Source organism: Chinchilla lanigera, unplaced genomic scaffold, assembly GCF_000276665.1.
Source record: "Chinchilla lanigera isolate Chin_1 unplaced genomic scaffold, ChiLan1.0 scaffold00003, whole genome shotgun sequence".
Classification (NCBI taxonomy): Eukaryota; Metazoa; Chordata; class Mammalia; order Rodentia; family Chinchillidae; genus Chinchilla; species Chinchilla lanigera.
This window is the reverse complement of record NW_004955404.1, coordinates 2,133,168-2,151,102: the sequence shown is the minus strand read 5'-3', so window position 1 is coordinate 2,151,102 and position 17,935 is coordinate 2,133,168. Positions and strand designations below refer to the sequence as shown.

Here is a 17,935-nt window from a genome sequence, read left to right as displayed (position 1 = left end):
CCTACGTGGCAAAGCCGGGGATGGAGCCAGTTGTCCAAGTCATCGTGGGCAGCCGCGGCACAGGGAGGCTGAGCCCCCTCACCCACCCACCCGGACTCTTGGTCAGGAAGGAAGGCAAAGTCTAGCTTCGCCCTCACAGGTTTTGAAGCAGCCCCTCAAGTTGGGCCAGCCTCAGACCCGTCATCTGGCAGATCTGAGCTCCTGTACCTGTTTTTGTCCTCCAAGTAACCAAAAAACAACTGTGTCAAGCCGAGCCCTGGTCTTGTGAAATCATTCCTCCCCCAGATGCGTAACAGTCCCGGTGACGCAGTCCACTTTTGAGAAGTGCCTGAACATATTGGAAGTTCTCAAAAATTGTTGAAATTTTGGGAGATCTGCCATGAAAATGTTTAAAGTATAAATTCCCACGCAACTGGCCCAAGTCATTGTACTCTGGTTATATGTGCACCGTGAACCTCCTGACGGGGGGACAGGAGGCCACCTGCTCCTCTGGGGAAAAGCGGTTCGAGGCCAGGAGCCGCGGCCAGTGGGGTTGGCTTGTGTCGCAGTTTCTGGGGCCGGGTAACTGCAGGCCTTCCGTCTGTAGGATTCTCCATTAACATTCTTGCTGCCTCGCGTAATTGCCCCAACACCGAGAGAATCGAATGTTCTTGAATCGGTTCCATACTCACACTGTATCCAGTAACCGTGTGCAGCAGTCAGATTAATTCTCTGAAACGTGCGGCCAGCTGGAGTCCTGGCTTCACACGGCTTCCCGCTGGCTGTGGGTGCCCTCGGCCAGCTCGGAGAGCGGTACCCCCGAGTCCCTGCTCAGAGAGGACACCTTGTCTCCAGACCCAGTCTTTGGAGACCCTGTCTTTGGAGACCCTGTCTTACAAACGTCATAAAAATGGACATGTTCTTGAACAGATGAGAATCGCGACACCATGGTTTCCATTAAAGCGCACGACTAACTCGATCGCTGGTTCCCTGAAAAGGGTCCCCGTTTATTAACACTTATACCAAAGAACACCCCAACCAAACACTTGATCATGATGACTGTTACATCATGTCCCAAAGGAGGAAAAACACAGTAACCTCTGAAAGCTACATGGTACATTTTGAGATGATTAAAGAAAAAGCTCTAATTCTGCTTCAGGAAATAAGAGAAAAGAGGGATTTGGACAGTTGGCGAGGTTTCGGGGTGCCGGGTGCTGCGGGCGGGGCACACGCAGGCTCGCCAGCTCACCCACGCCCGACTGCGCTCGTTTTGTAAGTGTAGCAGGGAACTATTGCAGAAGGAAAAGAATGCTTCATAAATAAACCTATGTTTCAAAAGAAGATCTAGCTCCTGGAGCTTCCATTGCCTCCTAACAGAGAACATCTGTGGGACTTCCGGAATTTTCCTCTGGCCCTGAGAACACACCCACGCGTTCCCAACTTTTTTCCCAGCCCTGGAGCTGGCTCGGGCAGTTCTCAGCTTTACAGCCGGCTGCTCCAGCCAAGCAGCTGTGCGGTGCTGCCCCTAAGTGGCATCACTGCCCGCGCCATGCTCCGCAGGGAGGGTCGCCTGCCTGCTGCCTCGGGAGCACAGCAGCGAGGTGGGGCACGGGGGCGCCTGCTCGGGAGCCTTGGCTTCTGGCTTTCTTCTGTGAGCGCTGACCACGCTCAGGGGTCTACCAAGCGCAGCTCAGTGTGGCGCTCGTCCCCCAAAGAGCCAGAGAATGACTCTACCTGCGGCATTCTCCGTGTCACACCTGTCCACCAGGGCGCCAGGGTGGATGTGCTTCGGAAGACAATCAGGTCTTGTTTGCCGCCCATGAGAACTAAAACAAACACCACTTTAAATCTTTAAACGTGTCCTCCGCATTCTCACTTGGCTTAGAAAATCCAGCTGTGCTCCCTGCTAAGGAGTGCGTCCTCCGCAGCAGCAAAGGCACCATGGCCCGGGGGGTGGCCCAGTCCTGGGCCCGGCGGTCCCACCCCAGCACGGCGGGCTCGGGGGCTGGGAGTCTGGGGTCACAGACGGCGCGCTCTTGCCGTGACCTCACACAGGAGGGGCGCCCCCCAGTTTCCTTGTCAGGGTGCAGATCACACTCGGGGCCCCACCCTCTGGCCTTGTCACCTTCCAAACACCCGCTCTTGACCGTGACGCGTTGGGGTTTCACGTGTGAATTTTGGAATGATACAGATGTTCAAACCCAGCAGTTACTGTTCAAAGCAAAGCAGTACAAGGTAGCAAATAACACAACTGTGAGTATTTACGCTTGCCTCTCTTACTTGGTTTGGATTGGTTTGGTTTGGTTTGGTTTGGTTTGGTTTGGTTTGGTTTGGTTTGGTTTTTTGAGCCCAGATCTCACTATGTAGCCCAGGCTGGCCTCGAGCTTCCATTTGATCCTCCTGCCTCAGCCTCCCAAATACTGGGATGACACGTGTGTGCTGCCACGCCCAGCTGCACTTGCCTGTCCGAGGTGGCTCTCTGGGTGGCTTGAGCTCTTCGGATCTGGACACATTTGAAGGTCATGCTCACCCCCAAAGTGCGGGGCTGCTAAAAGGTCGATGTATGGCAAGCATCCGCCTCGTCCACCAACCTGCTGGCCCCTGGGGGAAGATGCTGGGCCGTGGGCTGGTGTGCAAACTTAAGCCCCTGCCCTGTGGGATGTCACTGCCCAGCAGCGGGGCCGGACACCGTCCCCTCACAGAGGTTGAGGCGTGCTGCCCTGGGGGAGCTTCGTGCAGACCCGGCAGTGGAACGGAGGGGCTGGGGCAGGGGAGTCTGGGGGGTAGGGCCTGGGGGTGGGGACAGCACTGGGGAGGGATGGGGGCTCGTGCAAACTTCATAAAACCGGAGCACAGTGGGTCAGCTCCCAGCTCCACAGGGGACGGCAGCGGGAAGCAGCCCTGGGCCAAGGCCGGGGGCAACTCTAAGATGCGGGAGGGGTGGGAGGGACCCCAGCTGACTCCCGTGTCCCAGGGCAGGTCCCCAAGGGGCTTTAGCCTGGCACTGCCACCCCCCCAGCCCTCCAAACCTGCTGGCCCAGCCCAAACGGTCTCCTCCCCACCCGACATTGCGTGGACGGAACTCCCAGGGTCAGCGAGTGAGAATGGAGGACATACGTGACCCCAGTGACATGCGGTGCCACCCAGGGCCCCACAGCCTCGGCTCCCCACCTGGCGCCCAGCTCAGGGGAGATGCCGAGAATGTCCCTTCTGTGCAGTGACAGTGACTGTCCTGTGGACCTCACAAGTCCCGGGGGGACACTTCACACGCCCGCGGACATCACCTCCTCTTTCTTTTGTGCTTTTGGCTTTAGGGGTCTCTGGAGAGGAAGGAGAGCCTCATGTTTCAGCCTACCTGCTAACAGTAATAGGCTGCCCACCACAGACTGGCTGGCGTTGCCTGGCACCTCTTGTGGTCCCTGACCATGCGCTTGGGAGGCGAAGCAGCCAGAAGAAGCCAGGCCCTCGTCCCCCGCTGGAGAGCTCTTCTAGTGAGTCACTGCTTGCGTCAGACCCGAGGCCCCTGGGCGATGCCGCTGCCTTGCAGGCCAGCGTCGTACTGGGCTGAGAGAAACCACCGCCAAACCGAGCAGATAGAAGTTCTGGGGTGCATCGCTGTAATTCCCAGATGCAAACCAGAGTGAATTCTGATTCAGAACCACCCCGTGCCCCACTGTCCTCCAAAGGCGAGGTGGTGAGGGGTGGCGTCTGGGGCTCCAGGCCTGGGCAGGGCTGGAAACACGCATCAAGCTTCGTGTGCTCCGGGGAGTCGCAGGAGACCCAGCTACTGTCGCCCTCATGCAGGGTGTCTCTGTCACGCAGGGCGCTGGGCGGGCTGCTGCGGTCACCCGCCCCCCTGAGCACACGTGCAGGTGTGGGTCCTGGGAAATTTGTAAATAAGCCACAGTGCTTTCTGGAATTCAACCCCTGACAGCTCATACACCGTTTTCTTTTGTATTGTCGACACCTTCCATGGATTCATGCCTCTAAATTTAAGAAATACATAACAAGCCAGTCATGGTGGCTCACGCCCAGATTCCCAGCACTGGGAAGGCTGAGGCAGGAGGATCGCCATGGGTTTGAGGCCAGCCTGCTATACAGTGCGTTCAAGGTCAGCCTGGACTGCACACAGAGACCCTGTCTCAAAAAGTAAAAAGAAGAGTTTGTGGTGTTCTCCCAGTGTTCTCCCAGGGGAAAACACAAAGCCAGTCAGCACTGTGAGGCCCCAGGCCTGGCATCCAGAACAGGATTTCGACCCACAGGTAGGGCATGCAGGCCCCGGGCCTGTGGGTGGATGACTGCCTCCTGCTGCTCTGTAGCGGGAGAGTTGTGCCCCGGCCCGGCCCAAGGTGGGGACAGGAAGTGGCTTTGGAATTATTCGGGTTCTGTGTGAATACGGAAGAAAGGGATCCCCAAAATGACGAATACACACTCTGACTCCGTGGCAGTAGTCCTCCTGCTCCCCTGGGTTCTGCCATCTCCCTGTTTCTGCGACGCCAGCAGTCTCACTCCTTGGGGCCCCTGGAGGGGCTGCCTGGCACAGAGCCCTTGGTACACCGGACACAGGCGACACAGGGGCCCAGCTAGCTCCCTGCGGCCCCTGCCCACACCTGGCACAGCCCGAATGGACACACCACGCACCGCAAGGATGAGGTGGGGACCAGGGCGCCCGCTTCCTGGGCATCTGCACTCGTGCCCTGTGATGCCACAACGCCTTGTCTGGCCAGGGTACCCGCGAAGCCCCTGGGAGGGCCGCCGGGCTCAGCCTCACCCCGCTGAGTCACTGCTCTGGAGTGGCCGCATGTCACCCGGTTTCCTCCCGCCGGGACCCCGGGTTTCACGTCTGCACGAAGAGCCCTTATTGTCTTTGCACAGACTGGAAACAAGTCCGTCTCCCCAGGCTCGCGCTCAGGGGCCGTCCAAAGACTCAGCCTGAACCAGGGTCTGGGGCGGATGTGGGGCATCCAGGATGCCCCAGCCATCTGCAGGGCTGGGCGTGGCCCGAGGCGGCTTTGTTCCCTGCTGCCCACACGGGCGAGGACAGTGACAGCAGAGCCCCCTTTGGCCGGCGCCTGAGAACTCACTCGGGACACTCAGGACACTCGGGCAAGCCAGGGAGAACGTCACTGCGGATCTCAGTCTCAGAGGGTCCCTTCCAAAATAGGCGACATTTCGGAGATGTGAGTAAGAGGAATCAGCTCTGACCTGGCCTGAACTGCGTACCGTTTCCTCTTCCTGAAAGCAGACTTCCGGGCCAGGAAGGAGCCCTGCCTAGCATGCTCGAGGCCTCAGGCTGGTCCCCAGCACTGCAAAAACCCCAGAACCTTCAAGAACCGCATGGGACGTGAGAGAGGAGTGACCCTGCATGCTGGGCCGCAGATGCGAGTGCCGCCACACACACGCTCAGGCCTTCAGCTGCTCTGACATCGCCCGTCTCAGGCTCACCCTGGGCGTGCGGAGCGGCCGTGATCTCGTCCATCACTGCTGTCCCCCGGCCACCTCCTAAGACCTGTCCCCTCCTCAGTCACTTCCCAGGCTTCCTCTGGCCTGGTGGCGACCTCCCGCCCCTGAGTTAACGGTCACTTTCATGTTCTCTTATTTGCTCATGAGCCACGTGGCCGCCGCTCTGCCTGGTCCTCTGTCCCTTCTTACCTAAGGCTCCTAAACCCCACTCGGAGCTCCTGTCCCCATCAGGAAGGCCGGGGTTCTGCCTGTCATGGTCACAGTGCCGGTTCCTGTCCCGCGGACCCCAAGCCACTCGATGTCTTCCCGGGAGAGCCGTTTTCCTCCCCCGGGAGGCACGGCCTGACTCCGAACGCCTTCCCGCATCGGAAAGCAAACCCTTCTGCGCTGGGCGATGCTCAGCCTCTCCGGCTCCCTCCTGAAGTCTTCTCGCCTCTAGGAAGCCTCCCCGCTGCAGCCTGTCGCCCGAGGGCCCTGTACTGGCGATGGTGACTTCCCCGAGACGGTGGTGTCACCGCCCTGCCCACAGCTGCTGAAAAGTGACCAAGCTGACTGGCTCTACCTTCACTTTCTGCCCTGGTCACTTTCGGGGGGTCAGTGAGCCACAACATGGCCGCCGCAGAGCATCATGGGGTCCAGGCAGAGGTGGGACTCAGACCGCCATGGCCGGTCCTTGGCCCGGCTGCATCCCTCACCCCCAGGTGTCCGTCTGCTCAGGGCTGAATTACAGCTCAAGACGCTCAGAGGAAAGACACAGCCAGGGCTTCTCGGGGACGTTTGTGTGGCAGGCGCGGTGCCCTCAGGACTGCTCTGAAGAACCGGGCACGCGTCTGCTCCTCACGGAGCCCGGGGTGACCCCACGGAACGGGTGCAGAGCGGTGGGAATTAAACACAGTGCTGCACACAGGAAGTGCCTGTCCCACGGGCCACATCTGGTCACCTGAAAGCTCACGTCGCCTGTCCTGGGCCCGGTTGAGGGTCGGGTCCGGTGGCACCACTGAGAACCAGCTCCTCCAAGCAAGCGAAAGGGCAGGCAGTTGTAGGGTGAGCTCACTCCTGAGCCAGTTGGACGCGCCTGGAGAAGGAGGAGTCTGCTCTGCTCTGCGGCCCACAGAGGAATTCTGCTGTCAGTATCCGTCAGAGTCTCTCCGGGGAGACAAGCTCCCCGTGAGTTAGGGGCTTGCCCGCAGGCCCACGGAGATGAGCCACGGTGACCCCAGAGTCTCAAGCCTTTGACCTGTGGCCCTTGGAGATCTGGGCCTGGAGTCCGTCGAGGTCCTGGGCTTCTTGCTGCCATCTAGTGCTGGCCACTGGAACTGCACCCTGTTCCTCCCGGGAATGTTGGTGGAGTGTTGTTGATATCAAGCTAAAATTCAGTCTCAGAACAGAGATCCTGCTTTAATAGCTGTCCCAAGATGCCGCTGGCAAACTCGCCCTCTGCTCCAGGCCTCTCACCCCAAATCTCGGTGCCTCTGTCCCGCTGCTCCTGCGTGTTTGGTGTGTCTCGGCTTGTCCTGAGAGCAGCTCCATTCAAACATCCCCCTCCCCAACCCGCAGCGCTGGGCCATGGTGTCTCCGGTGGCCCCCCGGCCCCCGCCGCCAGCCCGGTGGTCCCCTGCTTGATGACTTCATCCCGGCCTGGCTGGGCTCCTGCTGATCGAGCAGACACACGCTCCCGCAGGAGGAGTCCTCAGCTGGGGCAGGGCTGGGAGAGCCGGCCCTGGGTGACTGTCCCCTGCCGAGACAAGGTGACTTCAGGCAGCAAATGGGGTGGGACAGACACGCAGCCGGAAGGAACCCCAAAGTCTGCCTCCAAAATCCCAATACCACGGCAGAGGTCAGAGAGAGCCCAGCCAGGGAGCGTCTCGGGGGTGAGCGCTTGCCCAGCGTGTGCAAGGCTGGGTTCCACCCCAAGTCAGCAAAAGAGGAAAAATGCTGTGGAAACAGAGGCTGCCTGGGACACTGACCTTCGAGCGAGCCAGAGCCGAGAGATGAACACAGAGTCTTAACCCGCTCCTCCAAGCGTCTGTGGAGAGCGAGGCTGGGGTGTCAGACACCCTAGGACAGCGGGGACGGAGTTGAAATGAGGGCGGAGTGGCGTGGAGGGCATGTTGGGTGCTGCGGCGGGAGCCATCCTGTGGGGCCTCGGGGAGTCAGGATCCAGCCCCAGTGCTCTGGAGCAGCGGCAGAGGCCCGGGACGTCGTCCTCCGCCCCCCAGGATAACCGTGCTGAGAACAGGAACGGGGCCCTGAGCCGAGTCTGGCGTTCACAAAGGCAGCGGCCTGCAGGAATGAAAGGGGCGGCATTGAACCCGGTGCCCCTCACACCCGTTAGGACAGGTGAGCGGAAAAGTTCCTGATACCAGCTCTGATGTGCTTGCCATAGCTGAAGGGGATGCCCAAGGGCACAGCCCGCCTGGAGCACAGGTCTGCAGGCTGCTTGACCTTCACAGTGGGTGACAAGGGACAAACTCCTGCCCTGGAGCAGGCGAGCGATCTGCAGCCACGGCTGAGCGACAGAGGCGGTGCAGAGACCTCGGATTTGCTTCCACGATTGCCAGGGAAAGACAGGGGTGGAAGCATGGAGACCCACAGGTGCCGGGAAGGCCCACAGGTGCTGGGGAGGCCCACGGGTGCAGGGGAGGCCCACGGGTGCTGGGGAGGCTGGGGCCAAGGAGCGGTGCAGAGGGAACTGCGGAGCCACGCACGGAGCCTGCTGGGTCTTGAGAGGCGGTGGAAACAGCTGCGCTTGTTAGAAAGTAGATTCCACTGAAGGTGGACGGGAATAAAATCTTCCTTGAAAGGATGGAGAAACTCAATTAAAATGGCAGAAAGGAGGCTCAGCGCCCAAGAAGGAAGCGGGGGTGGGTGGGGGAGAGGGAAGCGGTAAGATAGAGCAGTCTCTGAAGACGTCATGTCACGGGCAGACGCGGAGGCCAAGAGGGCCTGGGGCTGGGCCACCCTGGGGCTCGCAGGAGGCGGAGGGAGTCAGCGCGTCTGCCACAGAAAGACCCCAAGAGTCGGCCATCTCCCGCATGCGGCGGAGTACTGAGCCTTGGTCACACGCACAGCGAGACAGGGCAGACGGGACATGGGAGCGCGCGCGTGGCATAGACCGGACGCTGAGGCCGCCCCGACGGTGCAGGACCTTTCTGCCATCAGTCGATGCTGGGAGAAGGCGGGGACCGCGGGCAGCAGGGAACCTCACGGCGATCCGGAGACCCGTACTGCGGGGAGCCGGATGGGATGGCTGGACGGGCAGAGTGACTCCGTCACAGACAGCTCTGAGCGGAGCAGGGAAGAGCAGCCCCAGGCGGAGCCACAGCACGAGCCAGAAGAGCCAGCTGAAGAGCAGCTGGAGGCATTGTCTTCCTGCCGTGGGGCGTTTGGTACAAACAACATGTGCTAACCCTGGGCTGGTAAAAAGGTATTGTTCTTTATAGTAAAAATAATATACTTCAGAAGAATTTTTATAAGTTTCTTAAAAGGGTTTACAAGATAAGTTTTTGGCTGGGCATGGTGGTGCACACCTGTAGTCCTAGCACTTAGGAGGCTGAGGCAGGAGGATCGCTGGGAGTTCAAGGCCAGCCTGGGCTACAGTAGTGAATAGAGAGATCAGCCTGCACTACAGAGTGAGACCCTGTCTCAAAAAGACTGAAAAAAAGTTAAAACTGGACAGAAGCACAGATGGCTCCGTCCTCCTCGCAGCACATGGGAATGCTGCCCCACGTTTGGAATGAAGGTGACGGGGAGCCTCGGGCCTCGGCCTCATGGAAGCCCAGCCTGTGTGTTTCTTCTCAGGGGGCCAAGGCGTGCGCTCGGGACAGTGCAGCTGCAGGAGCATTTTCCTTCAACACGACTGCCGTTTCGCTGGGTGCGAGGGGAGGCAGCCGTTGTCCTGTCCCTCTCCCCACACGCACGTGCACGCGTGCACACACGCACATGCACACGCAAGCCCGTCCCTACCCATGCAGCAGGGGGGCCACACTGCACCAGCCCTGGCCCGCTCCTCTGGGCAGCCTGAGCAGCTGTGACTCTCCCCGCACGACGTGGGGACGGGCACCCAGTGTGAGCTCCGTGTGACTCACGCCAGTCCCTCGGTGTGGCCACGGCCTCACAATGCCAGGAAACATTGGCGCGTGTGGCTGGCACTGAAAATCAGCCCGCAGTGGGCGCCGCGAACTCAGGCAGCTGGCTTTTAACGCCCACTCGCTGAGACTGGGATGACGCATGCGTTACCTTCTGTCCTGACTGTCACTCTCAAGTCACCAGGTCCCCCCGGCTCGCTAACTGTCAGTGACAGCAGGTGTGTGACGCGGTGCTCGGGTGACTGGTGCTGTGTCCCACAGTGCCGGTGCCACGGCCCTGCGTGTGTGACCTGAGAGCCGGGGCTCCGCATGCTGCCCGGCGCCTCTGCCCTCCGGCCTGGCGCACAGGTCCCACCTTCTCCCCACCCCCACCCTCCACGCCCAACACGGTCTCTTCGGGGACCGGGAGGCTGCAGGAGCCCGCCGGCCTCTTAGGCGACGTTTGGCGTTCCAGCATCAAAACGCCCTTATTGCTGAAGCTCGGGGTAACGAGAGGCTTTCCCGGGAAGTTGGCACGGCCCGCACCAAGCAGCTGCAAGCCCAAACCCCAGGAGCCCGCCGGCCGCGGGCTCACAGCCGGGAGGACCAGGGCCCGCGTGGCCTGCGTGGGACTTGGGTTCTGGGGGGACTGCACGTGGGCCCCTTTTCTCCGCTTTATAACATGAGTCCACCTGTCCAGGCCGCTTCAGACAGAGCCACAGAACTGCGTGCCGGCGTCCCGGGCAGCAGCCCCGGTGCTGGTTCTTTCCGCAGCTGGAGCGGGGCAGGACCGGCCGTGCCCACTCTGGCTCCGACGGCCCGGGCTCCTGACAAGCGCCACGGGCCTGGCTTCTTGTCACTGCACCTCCCAGGCAGAGCGCTTTGCTCTCTTTGCTAAATGTCCTGTCTCGTGAGCCGAGAAGACAGGACCAGGGTCAGAGAACGTCGGGGCCACTGTCCTCCCTTCCGCCTCAGTCTGCGTCCTGTCCTGTCTGAGTCCAGCCGAGGGGGCACCAGTTCCATGCCTCTCAGGTTCGCCCCTGCTAGAGTGTCGCACAGTAGGACCGCGGAGCACGAGCTGTGGGTCTGGCCCCTCTCTCACCAGTGCTGGGGTTCGCCCACGGCTGCACTCCCCCGCACGTGGCTGGCCACTCCGCAGGTGTCCGGCTCGTTTGTGCAATCGCCGGCCACCGGGCTCTGCGACCTGCCCGGCCCCTGCTCAGTGTAGAATCACAGTGCACGTTCCCACGCAGGTCTCGCGTGGACGGGCTTGTCCTGCCCTGAGCACGCAGCCAGGAGGGGCTGCTGGTGGGCGACTCGGAGCATGGGTAGGAAAGGCCAGGCTCCCCCTGCCGGGCTGAGCAGGAGGCGGGTGTCGCCGTTTCCGCCCTGGCGCCTGCACTCACGCCTTTCTGCAGGTTTTCTCCGCTTTTCCCTCCAGCCAGCCGCGTTCAGCATCTTTTCAACGCTTGCTTTCCACCTGGGCCTCGTCTTTGGTGACGTCTGTTTGAATCATCTGCCGGATTTTTCAGCAGAGTTATTGGGTTCCTTATGACTGAGTTTCGGGGATTCTTGACAGATTCTGGATAGAAGCCTCTTGCCAGGCACTTGTTTTGCATCTGTTTCTCCCGGTATCTTCTGACAGTCGAGCTTTTTGATCTTGTCAGCTGTGTTCTTTAGTGGTTTGTGATCTTTGTGCCTTACGTAAGAAATCTCTGCCAACCCGAACCCCCAGATTTCCCATGCCTTCGTCTATGCGTTTTGTAGGGTTAGCTCTTTCACTTGGGCCTATGATGTATTCCAAGGGGGTGTTTGAATGTGGGGTGGGGTAAGGGTGCGGCGTAGGGGATGTTGTTTACATTTACATAATTTGATCCTAATACCAAAATCATCAAATAGTTTGGGAGAGAAGGAGATCATGTCACTCTGCTTCGTGTAACCAGTACTTAACAGAGAGTAGTGCTGAACCCGGTCTGTTAAATAAGAAAGTGTAGGTCGCGGAGGCAGGTCTACGGTCCCCTCCAGGGGCGGTGCAGGTCACGGTGGAAGGTGCAGCAGCCCATTATCTACAGATGGTATAAATACTAACTTGCACAGTCGAGTTAGCTTGGACCAGGCTTTACTGCGCTGTACCAGGGTGATATAGAAATGCTCACAAAGTTAACCAATCCTCCTTAAGTGCCATGAGCATTTCCAAATCTTGGACGGAGAAATTGTTTTCCTGGATCCTAAAGCAATCTTGCCTTGGGGGACATCGGACATATTTTCTAGTGTGTGGCAAGTAGGACTTCGTCTGGAATTCCCCAAGAGTCACCCGGCACTGCCGCCCTTGGCAGCCGAGGAAGGGCGGGTCCCGGGGCAGACAGGGCTGCCTGGAGGGCGCCGGTGCCCATGGACGGTGACACAGGGAGGGCCAGCTGAGGAACAAGGGGGGACTTCCTGCCATTCAGACGTAGCCGTGCGTCACCACGAGCTCGTTCGGCTCTACCAGGAAAGTGCTGCCCTGCAGACATGTATTCTTGGAAACATTTTTTGTCCTTCTCTGAAGAGGGACCTCTCGCTTCCTTACCAGGCATGCTGGAAGGTTAATGAGCGCTGGACGGAAGCACACGCCACACGACACTGGCGGGGTTCTGCAGCCTGCATCGTGCTGGCCCTTCTCCCTTTCGGTCTGAGGTTGCAGAGTGACTGTGTGTGTCCACGCTCGCTTCTGCCTCTACTCTGCCTCCGTGCTCAGAAGCGCAGTTCCCAGGTTCAGGAAAGCTCTATGGGACAACAGTGCCCATTCGTGTGGACACGGGATCCAAGCAGCATGGGCTGAGCCCAGCCTGGCGCTGTCTGCCACGGGCAGGGAGTGTAACACCTATCACGTATCCTGCCTTGAGCATGTCACCGGAGCGTATGACCCAGAGAAATGCAGACAGAACTCACATCTAAGCAGCAGAAGGCGCACTCCCTGCACCTGAGCCAGACACAGGGCGGAGCTTGGAGCCTCACCCGGCTCCAGACCTTCCCTCCTTAAAAGATAAGAATCACTGCGCCGTTCCACGCACTGCACGGTTCCACCCGTGACTCTCAAACTTTCCAGTACAGGGAATCCCCTGGGGTCAAACACAGACTCAGAGACCGTGTGAGGGGGCCTGGGACTCTGCATTCCCAGCTAGCTCCAGGGGGCTGATGTGGCCCCCACTTGGGGAACGGAAGGTGTCGTGCAGCAGAGGGGGGTGCTGCCCGAGCTCCCTGCACCGGGACTGGAGTTCGCAGTTGCTCTGTGCCCTCCTCATGGGGCAGATGTGGTGGGCCAGGGTTAAAGGTGTGACAGGGCTGCCCCCAGAGGATGCAGTGGCGATCACAAGACATGGCCAATATCTGACGTGCTTAAAGTTCATCACAGTAAGAGATGCACTGCCAGGACCCCCCTTAACCCCCCCTTCAGACACACTCATCCCTTCCTCCTGGCCACTCTCCGCAGCAGCTCTGGAGCTCTCTTTCCTGAGGGTCTTTACCAGGGGTGATAAAAAGTACGGTGATGGCTGCGGCCCGACACCACCCAAAGGAACGGCAGCTCGTAAAAACACAGCGCTGCGTCCTCGTCCACCTGAGTCATGGATCTGGCACCATGTGACTTCCGGCTCCCCCCAAAGTCAAAATGACCGTGAAAGGAAAACACTTCAACTGAGTTCAGGACGCCGAGGCAGCCAGGACAGTGCAGCTGAAGACACTCGCTTGGACGCGAAGCCTGGCTGCCGAGGAAAACCCCCATCTTTCTTTTCTGGAAAATGCTGTCGCCTTTTCTTTTTGTTGGGGTGAAATCTACAGAACAGAAAAACAAGCGCCCCGAAGCGTCACGGCCCGTGGCTTTCACTTCCCGAAGAGCAGCGCGGCCACCTCCCTCACCTAGCAGCACGGCCACCGCCTCCTCAGGAGTCCATAACCGCTGGGCGCCACCCCCCAAGGACACCTGAGGGACAATATCGACTCTGCTGCTGGGCTCCCCCAGAACACGCGGGGCAGAGCAGGACCCACGCATCTGGAGCTCAGACCCTGGCCCGGGGAGCCCAGGCCGCTTCCCCAAGTGCCCGGGGCAAGGGGGGTCCCGGGCCTTGGGCGCTAGTCCCAGCCCCGCCCCTCAAAGTCGCCTTCATCCACATGGGGTCTCCTGGGATTGCAGGACACGAACGCAGCTCAGCTGAGCCTCCGTGGCCCCCACGTCACAGCTCCATCATGTCCCCCGTGGAATCTTCGCGTCCCCTCCGCCCTGTGGGGGCACTGAAGGAGCGGGAGGCGTCGGGAAGGCACGCCCAGCTGGACGCTTCCTGTGGACAGAGAGGACGCCTGAGTCCCCTCCGTCCAGGCTGAGGTGGGGCTGTGACATGGGCCAGCGGGGCCAGCGAGGCTCCTTGGCGGGAGAAGACAATGGCTCATGTCCTGGGAGCCGAGACCCAGCACCAGTGCAGGCCAGGCCCACAATGGAAGACTGTCCCACTGAGGACAGGGAGACCCCCTCACTTTCCTCTTTAAGATGTTTTTATTGGGCTAAATTTATTTTAATGTATTCTTAGGGTTGAAATTAAATTTCTAAATTAAATTAAATTTTCTATTGTGGTTAAAACAGCATAGCCAGCATGGTGGGGGACCCCTGCAATCCCAGCACTCAGGAGGCTGAGGCAGGAGGATCAGTATGCATTCAAAGTCAGGCTGGGCTATGTAGAGAGACCCTGTCTCCAAAACACGAAAAATTCCACAGAACACAGTTTGCCCTGTCCGCAAGCGTTAGGTGTGCTGTTCGGCGGTGGTGAGCATGTTGTCACAGTGCTGTGCAGTCATGGCTGCCACGGCCCTCCAGACTGCGACTGGCTTCCCCAGTGGACTCTACCAGGAGCAGAAGCTCCTCTCCCGGCCCGGTCCCTCCTCCTCTCTGCGCACAAACGCACACCTCACAAAGATTCTCCTGCCTCAGCCTCCCAAGTGCTAGGATTACAGGCGTGCACCACCACACCCAGCCCTGCCGGTCCCAGTGAGCACCTTGCCGTGCACGCCAGGTTCCTGTGTACGGCTGAGGGGCGTCTGCTCCACGCTGCCATATGCCTACCGCGTCTGCTCATCTGTGGACGGTCCCTGGGCCATGCCAACCACCCTGCTGTGATGGGGCATCCATGGGGCGTCCGTGTCCCTGCTTCCCCACCAGGTCTCTGCCCCGCCTGGGTTGCTGGGTCGCACGGTGACTGTGACCTGGGACAGCACCACGCTGCCTCTGCGGGAGCCGCTCCATCTCTCACCCCGCGGGCCGTGTGCAGAGCTCTGATTTCTGCAAGTCCCTCCGCGCACCACCCTGGTGGGTGTGGGTGACTTTTGACTTTCCATGCTGCATAACTGTATTGTTCCCGTGAGTGGGAACAGCATGGAGATCAGCACCATAAGTGTGTGCTACCCGGGCACACTATGTAGTTCCATGCCTCACCACAGGTGTCTTGCTTTAATTGTGAAATTGGACGTGTGTTGTCCCACAGGGTCAGCCCGGGCCAGTGGGCCCCCAAGGCTTCAGCGGGCCGCCAGGACTGCAAGGATTCCCAGGGCTGCAGGGCCGCAAAGGTGACAAGGGCGAGCGAGGCGCCCCTGGGACGCCGGGACCCAAAGGAGACGTGGTAAGGCCATCGCTGGGGTCCTCTGCTGTGGGGAAGGGGGGTGTGCTGGCCCCGGCTAATTTGTTCTTCCTCCTCACAGGGCCCGAGAGGAGTTTCTGGATTCCCCGGCGCCGACGGAATTCCCGTAAGTGCTGGAGCCTGGCGGGGTAAAGGTTGCGTGTGCGGTGGCGGCACACGCAGGACCTGGGGAAGCGCTGGGAAGAGGCCTCCTTAGCTGTTTAGAACACAGCTCTGGGCGCGCTGTAATGGTTTTCCCTTGGATCCCGCGCAGGGTGGGGCGGTTTCCTCACCAACGCCGGAGCACCCGGGCCCCAAGTAGCACGGGGTGCTGGCACGAGCGTGGGGCACGCTCAGGAGGAGGGGTCGGTGTTGCGGGGACTTTGGACAGCGAGGGTGGATGGGACACAGCCCCTCATTCGAGCGGCCCAGGCCCCCTTGGGTAACCACACATAGCATGAGCAAGGGGAAAGGCACGGTCTGTTCATGAGAAAATCTCAAAATGCAATAAAATGTGTTTTTCTAACCTAGTTTACTTTACTTCTTGTGGCATAAAATAACAAACCAAACAGCCTGACTCACTGCATCCCCGCAGGGAGGCAGCGCACATTTCCCAGGCTGGACTCCCGGCCGGATCTGACCTCGGGATCAATGTGTTTATCGCGCGTCCTCGCGCCCTCCGCTGTCTGGGGCTGTGCTTCCAAGACGTCTGCTTCCTAACCTCACACGGACACACAGATGTCGGCCCTTAAGTGCGCATGCATCTGCTGCACTGCCACACGTGTGTGCACATATGGGCCCACCGTAAACACCCCGCACACACATCCACACATGCACACACAGGCAGTGCATGCACATGTGCACAGGCTCGCACATATATGCACACATTCACAGATGCACACGCTGGTGCACGCACATCCATCCACACTCCTATGTGTGTGCACACATCTGCACACACAGGCAGTGAGCAGTGAGCAGTGAGCCAATTAACGGAGGAGTTCGCACTTGCCTCACTCAAGGAGACTTCCGTAAGAGTAGAAGGAAGCAGAGAAGAGGAAAGAAGTCACGCTGACCGAGACGTCTGTGACGGGGACCTCGGTGTCACCTGCGGGTGGGCTCAGGCGGGACTCCTCACACCACAGGCCCAGGAGCAAGGAGAGAAACAGCTGTCATGCTGGGATCTGGAGACACAGGACAAAGACATGGTGGAGAATTTTTCCAAAGATGATGTAAAACCAAGTCACGGCTTTTAAACTTCGTTTTGATACTGGATGGGATGTCAGCTGGAAACTCGAAACCCTGGAGTAACAGTGAGAAAAAACGGAAACAAACCTGCCCCTCACGTTTGCTTACGTTTCTGCTGTGAGCTCTTCCGATTGGGAAGCAGATAGTTCACCACTTAGGGAGGAAGTAATCCCACTGCCCGGAGTGCGTGGGGCCTTTTCTACCTGGTCGAGGTGCTGCTCAAACTAGCTGACTGAGGTCATCTGTCTTAACTAGTCAGGTCACAAATGTGGAATTGGGGGACCCCTGTAATGTTAGCCATTTAGAAGTCATAAAAAGTGACACACCAGCCAAGCTGGCCGTCACACTTTATAGACCCAGTGGAGCTGGACGCTGAGCGATCCCTCCGTGCTTAGCTCGGTACAGGTTTTTCTTGGAAGCCCAATTTCAAGCTGAGGTCAGAGTGTCACATGACTATGGCAGGAGGCACAGTTCGGTTCCGATGAGAAAGTGCCGGCAGACAGTCCAGGGAAAGGATGAAGATGTAAGCGTGCGTTTTGGCAGAAGCATCACGGGACACAGAAGGTCTTGAGCAGGCGTCTTCCAGGGCTGAAGCTACGGAGCTGCCTCAGAGGTCCCAGGGAACTTCATTTCCAAGGCCCCCGAGCGCTGGCCCTGCTAACAGGTTGGGTTGTGTAGACAGCGGCCCGGGCACCCTCTGACTCCCAGAACCTCTCTGCCTGACTTCGAAGCGGTGATTTCAGCCTCTGAAGCAGAGAGCTGTGCAAATCGAAGAATCACACTTTCTTCCTTGTATTTCTTAACACCATCCAGGGCCCAAGGCCCGGGGTTGTAGGGTTTATTCGTTGCTCTTGAAATTTTCCAGAATTCTCAAAGGAAACCTGAAAGACATCTTACAGGTCTGCAAAATCTTCCTGCAGTGTATTATCAAGAAATCCAAAGCTTCAAAGAAATTGCACAATTGAAAGCACAGACTTCAGTATCTGTCTCCTGAAGAACAGGACGCCAGAGCAGGCCGCGGTCACGCCCTCACAGGAGCCGTGGATTACCAGCCTCGCCCGCGGTATCCGCAGAGCCAGATTCCTGCAGGGAGACGCCCGCACATCCAGCCTGGCCCACTCGGCTCCCCCGACGACTCCGAGCACGTACTTTACACTCAGGCTTCAAGCCTCCAAGTTCTCTTCCACGGGGGAGGACTCAGCCCTCCACATGGCAAGCAGTGGGCAGAACCGCCCCAGGGGTGTGACGCCCTGTGTCCGGGACGTGAGTCTCTTGCTTGCTGAAGTTCAGCTGGGCATCGCTGGAAACGGCCGCTGCCCCTGGGAGTTTCTGTAGAAGCCCGAGAGCTGCCCTTGCCCGTCCCTGTGCAACACAGCTACCCCAGGAGCTGGGCAGACGGCCCTGGGGTCTCCCTGCCTCCTCCGGTCTCATCTCCCACCCCCCCGTCTGTCCTGCCCAAGTCCTCTCCCCTGGCCTCTTGATAGCCTCAGCCGAGCTGGACACAGACAGCTGTTGTATGGCATGGTTATATGCACACTG

At 59.3% G+C, this 17,935-nt stretch overlaps 1 protein-coding gene across 1 annotated transcript in view; it reads left to right on the top strand.

Annotated features, from left to right (window-relative positions):
• Positions 1–17,935, top strand: part of Col4a2 (collagen, type IV, alpha 2) — a gene marked incomplete at its 5' end in the record, with an annotated part of 85,896 nt that overhangs the window by 26,977 nt on the left and 40,984 nt on the right. The window contains 2 exons of the mRNA XM_013516801.1: positions 15,020–15,154; positions 15,234–15,278. Coding sequence (XP_013372255.1) covers positions 15,020–15,154; positions 15,234–15,278 — 180 coding nt within the window. The remainder of the gene's footprint in view (positions 1–15,019; positions 15,155–15,233; positions 15,279–17,935) is intronic.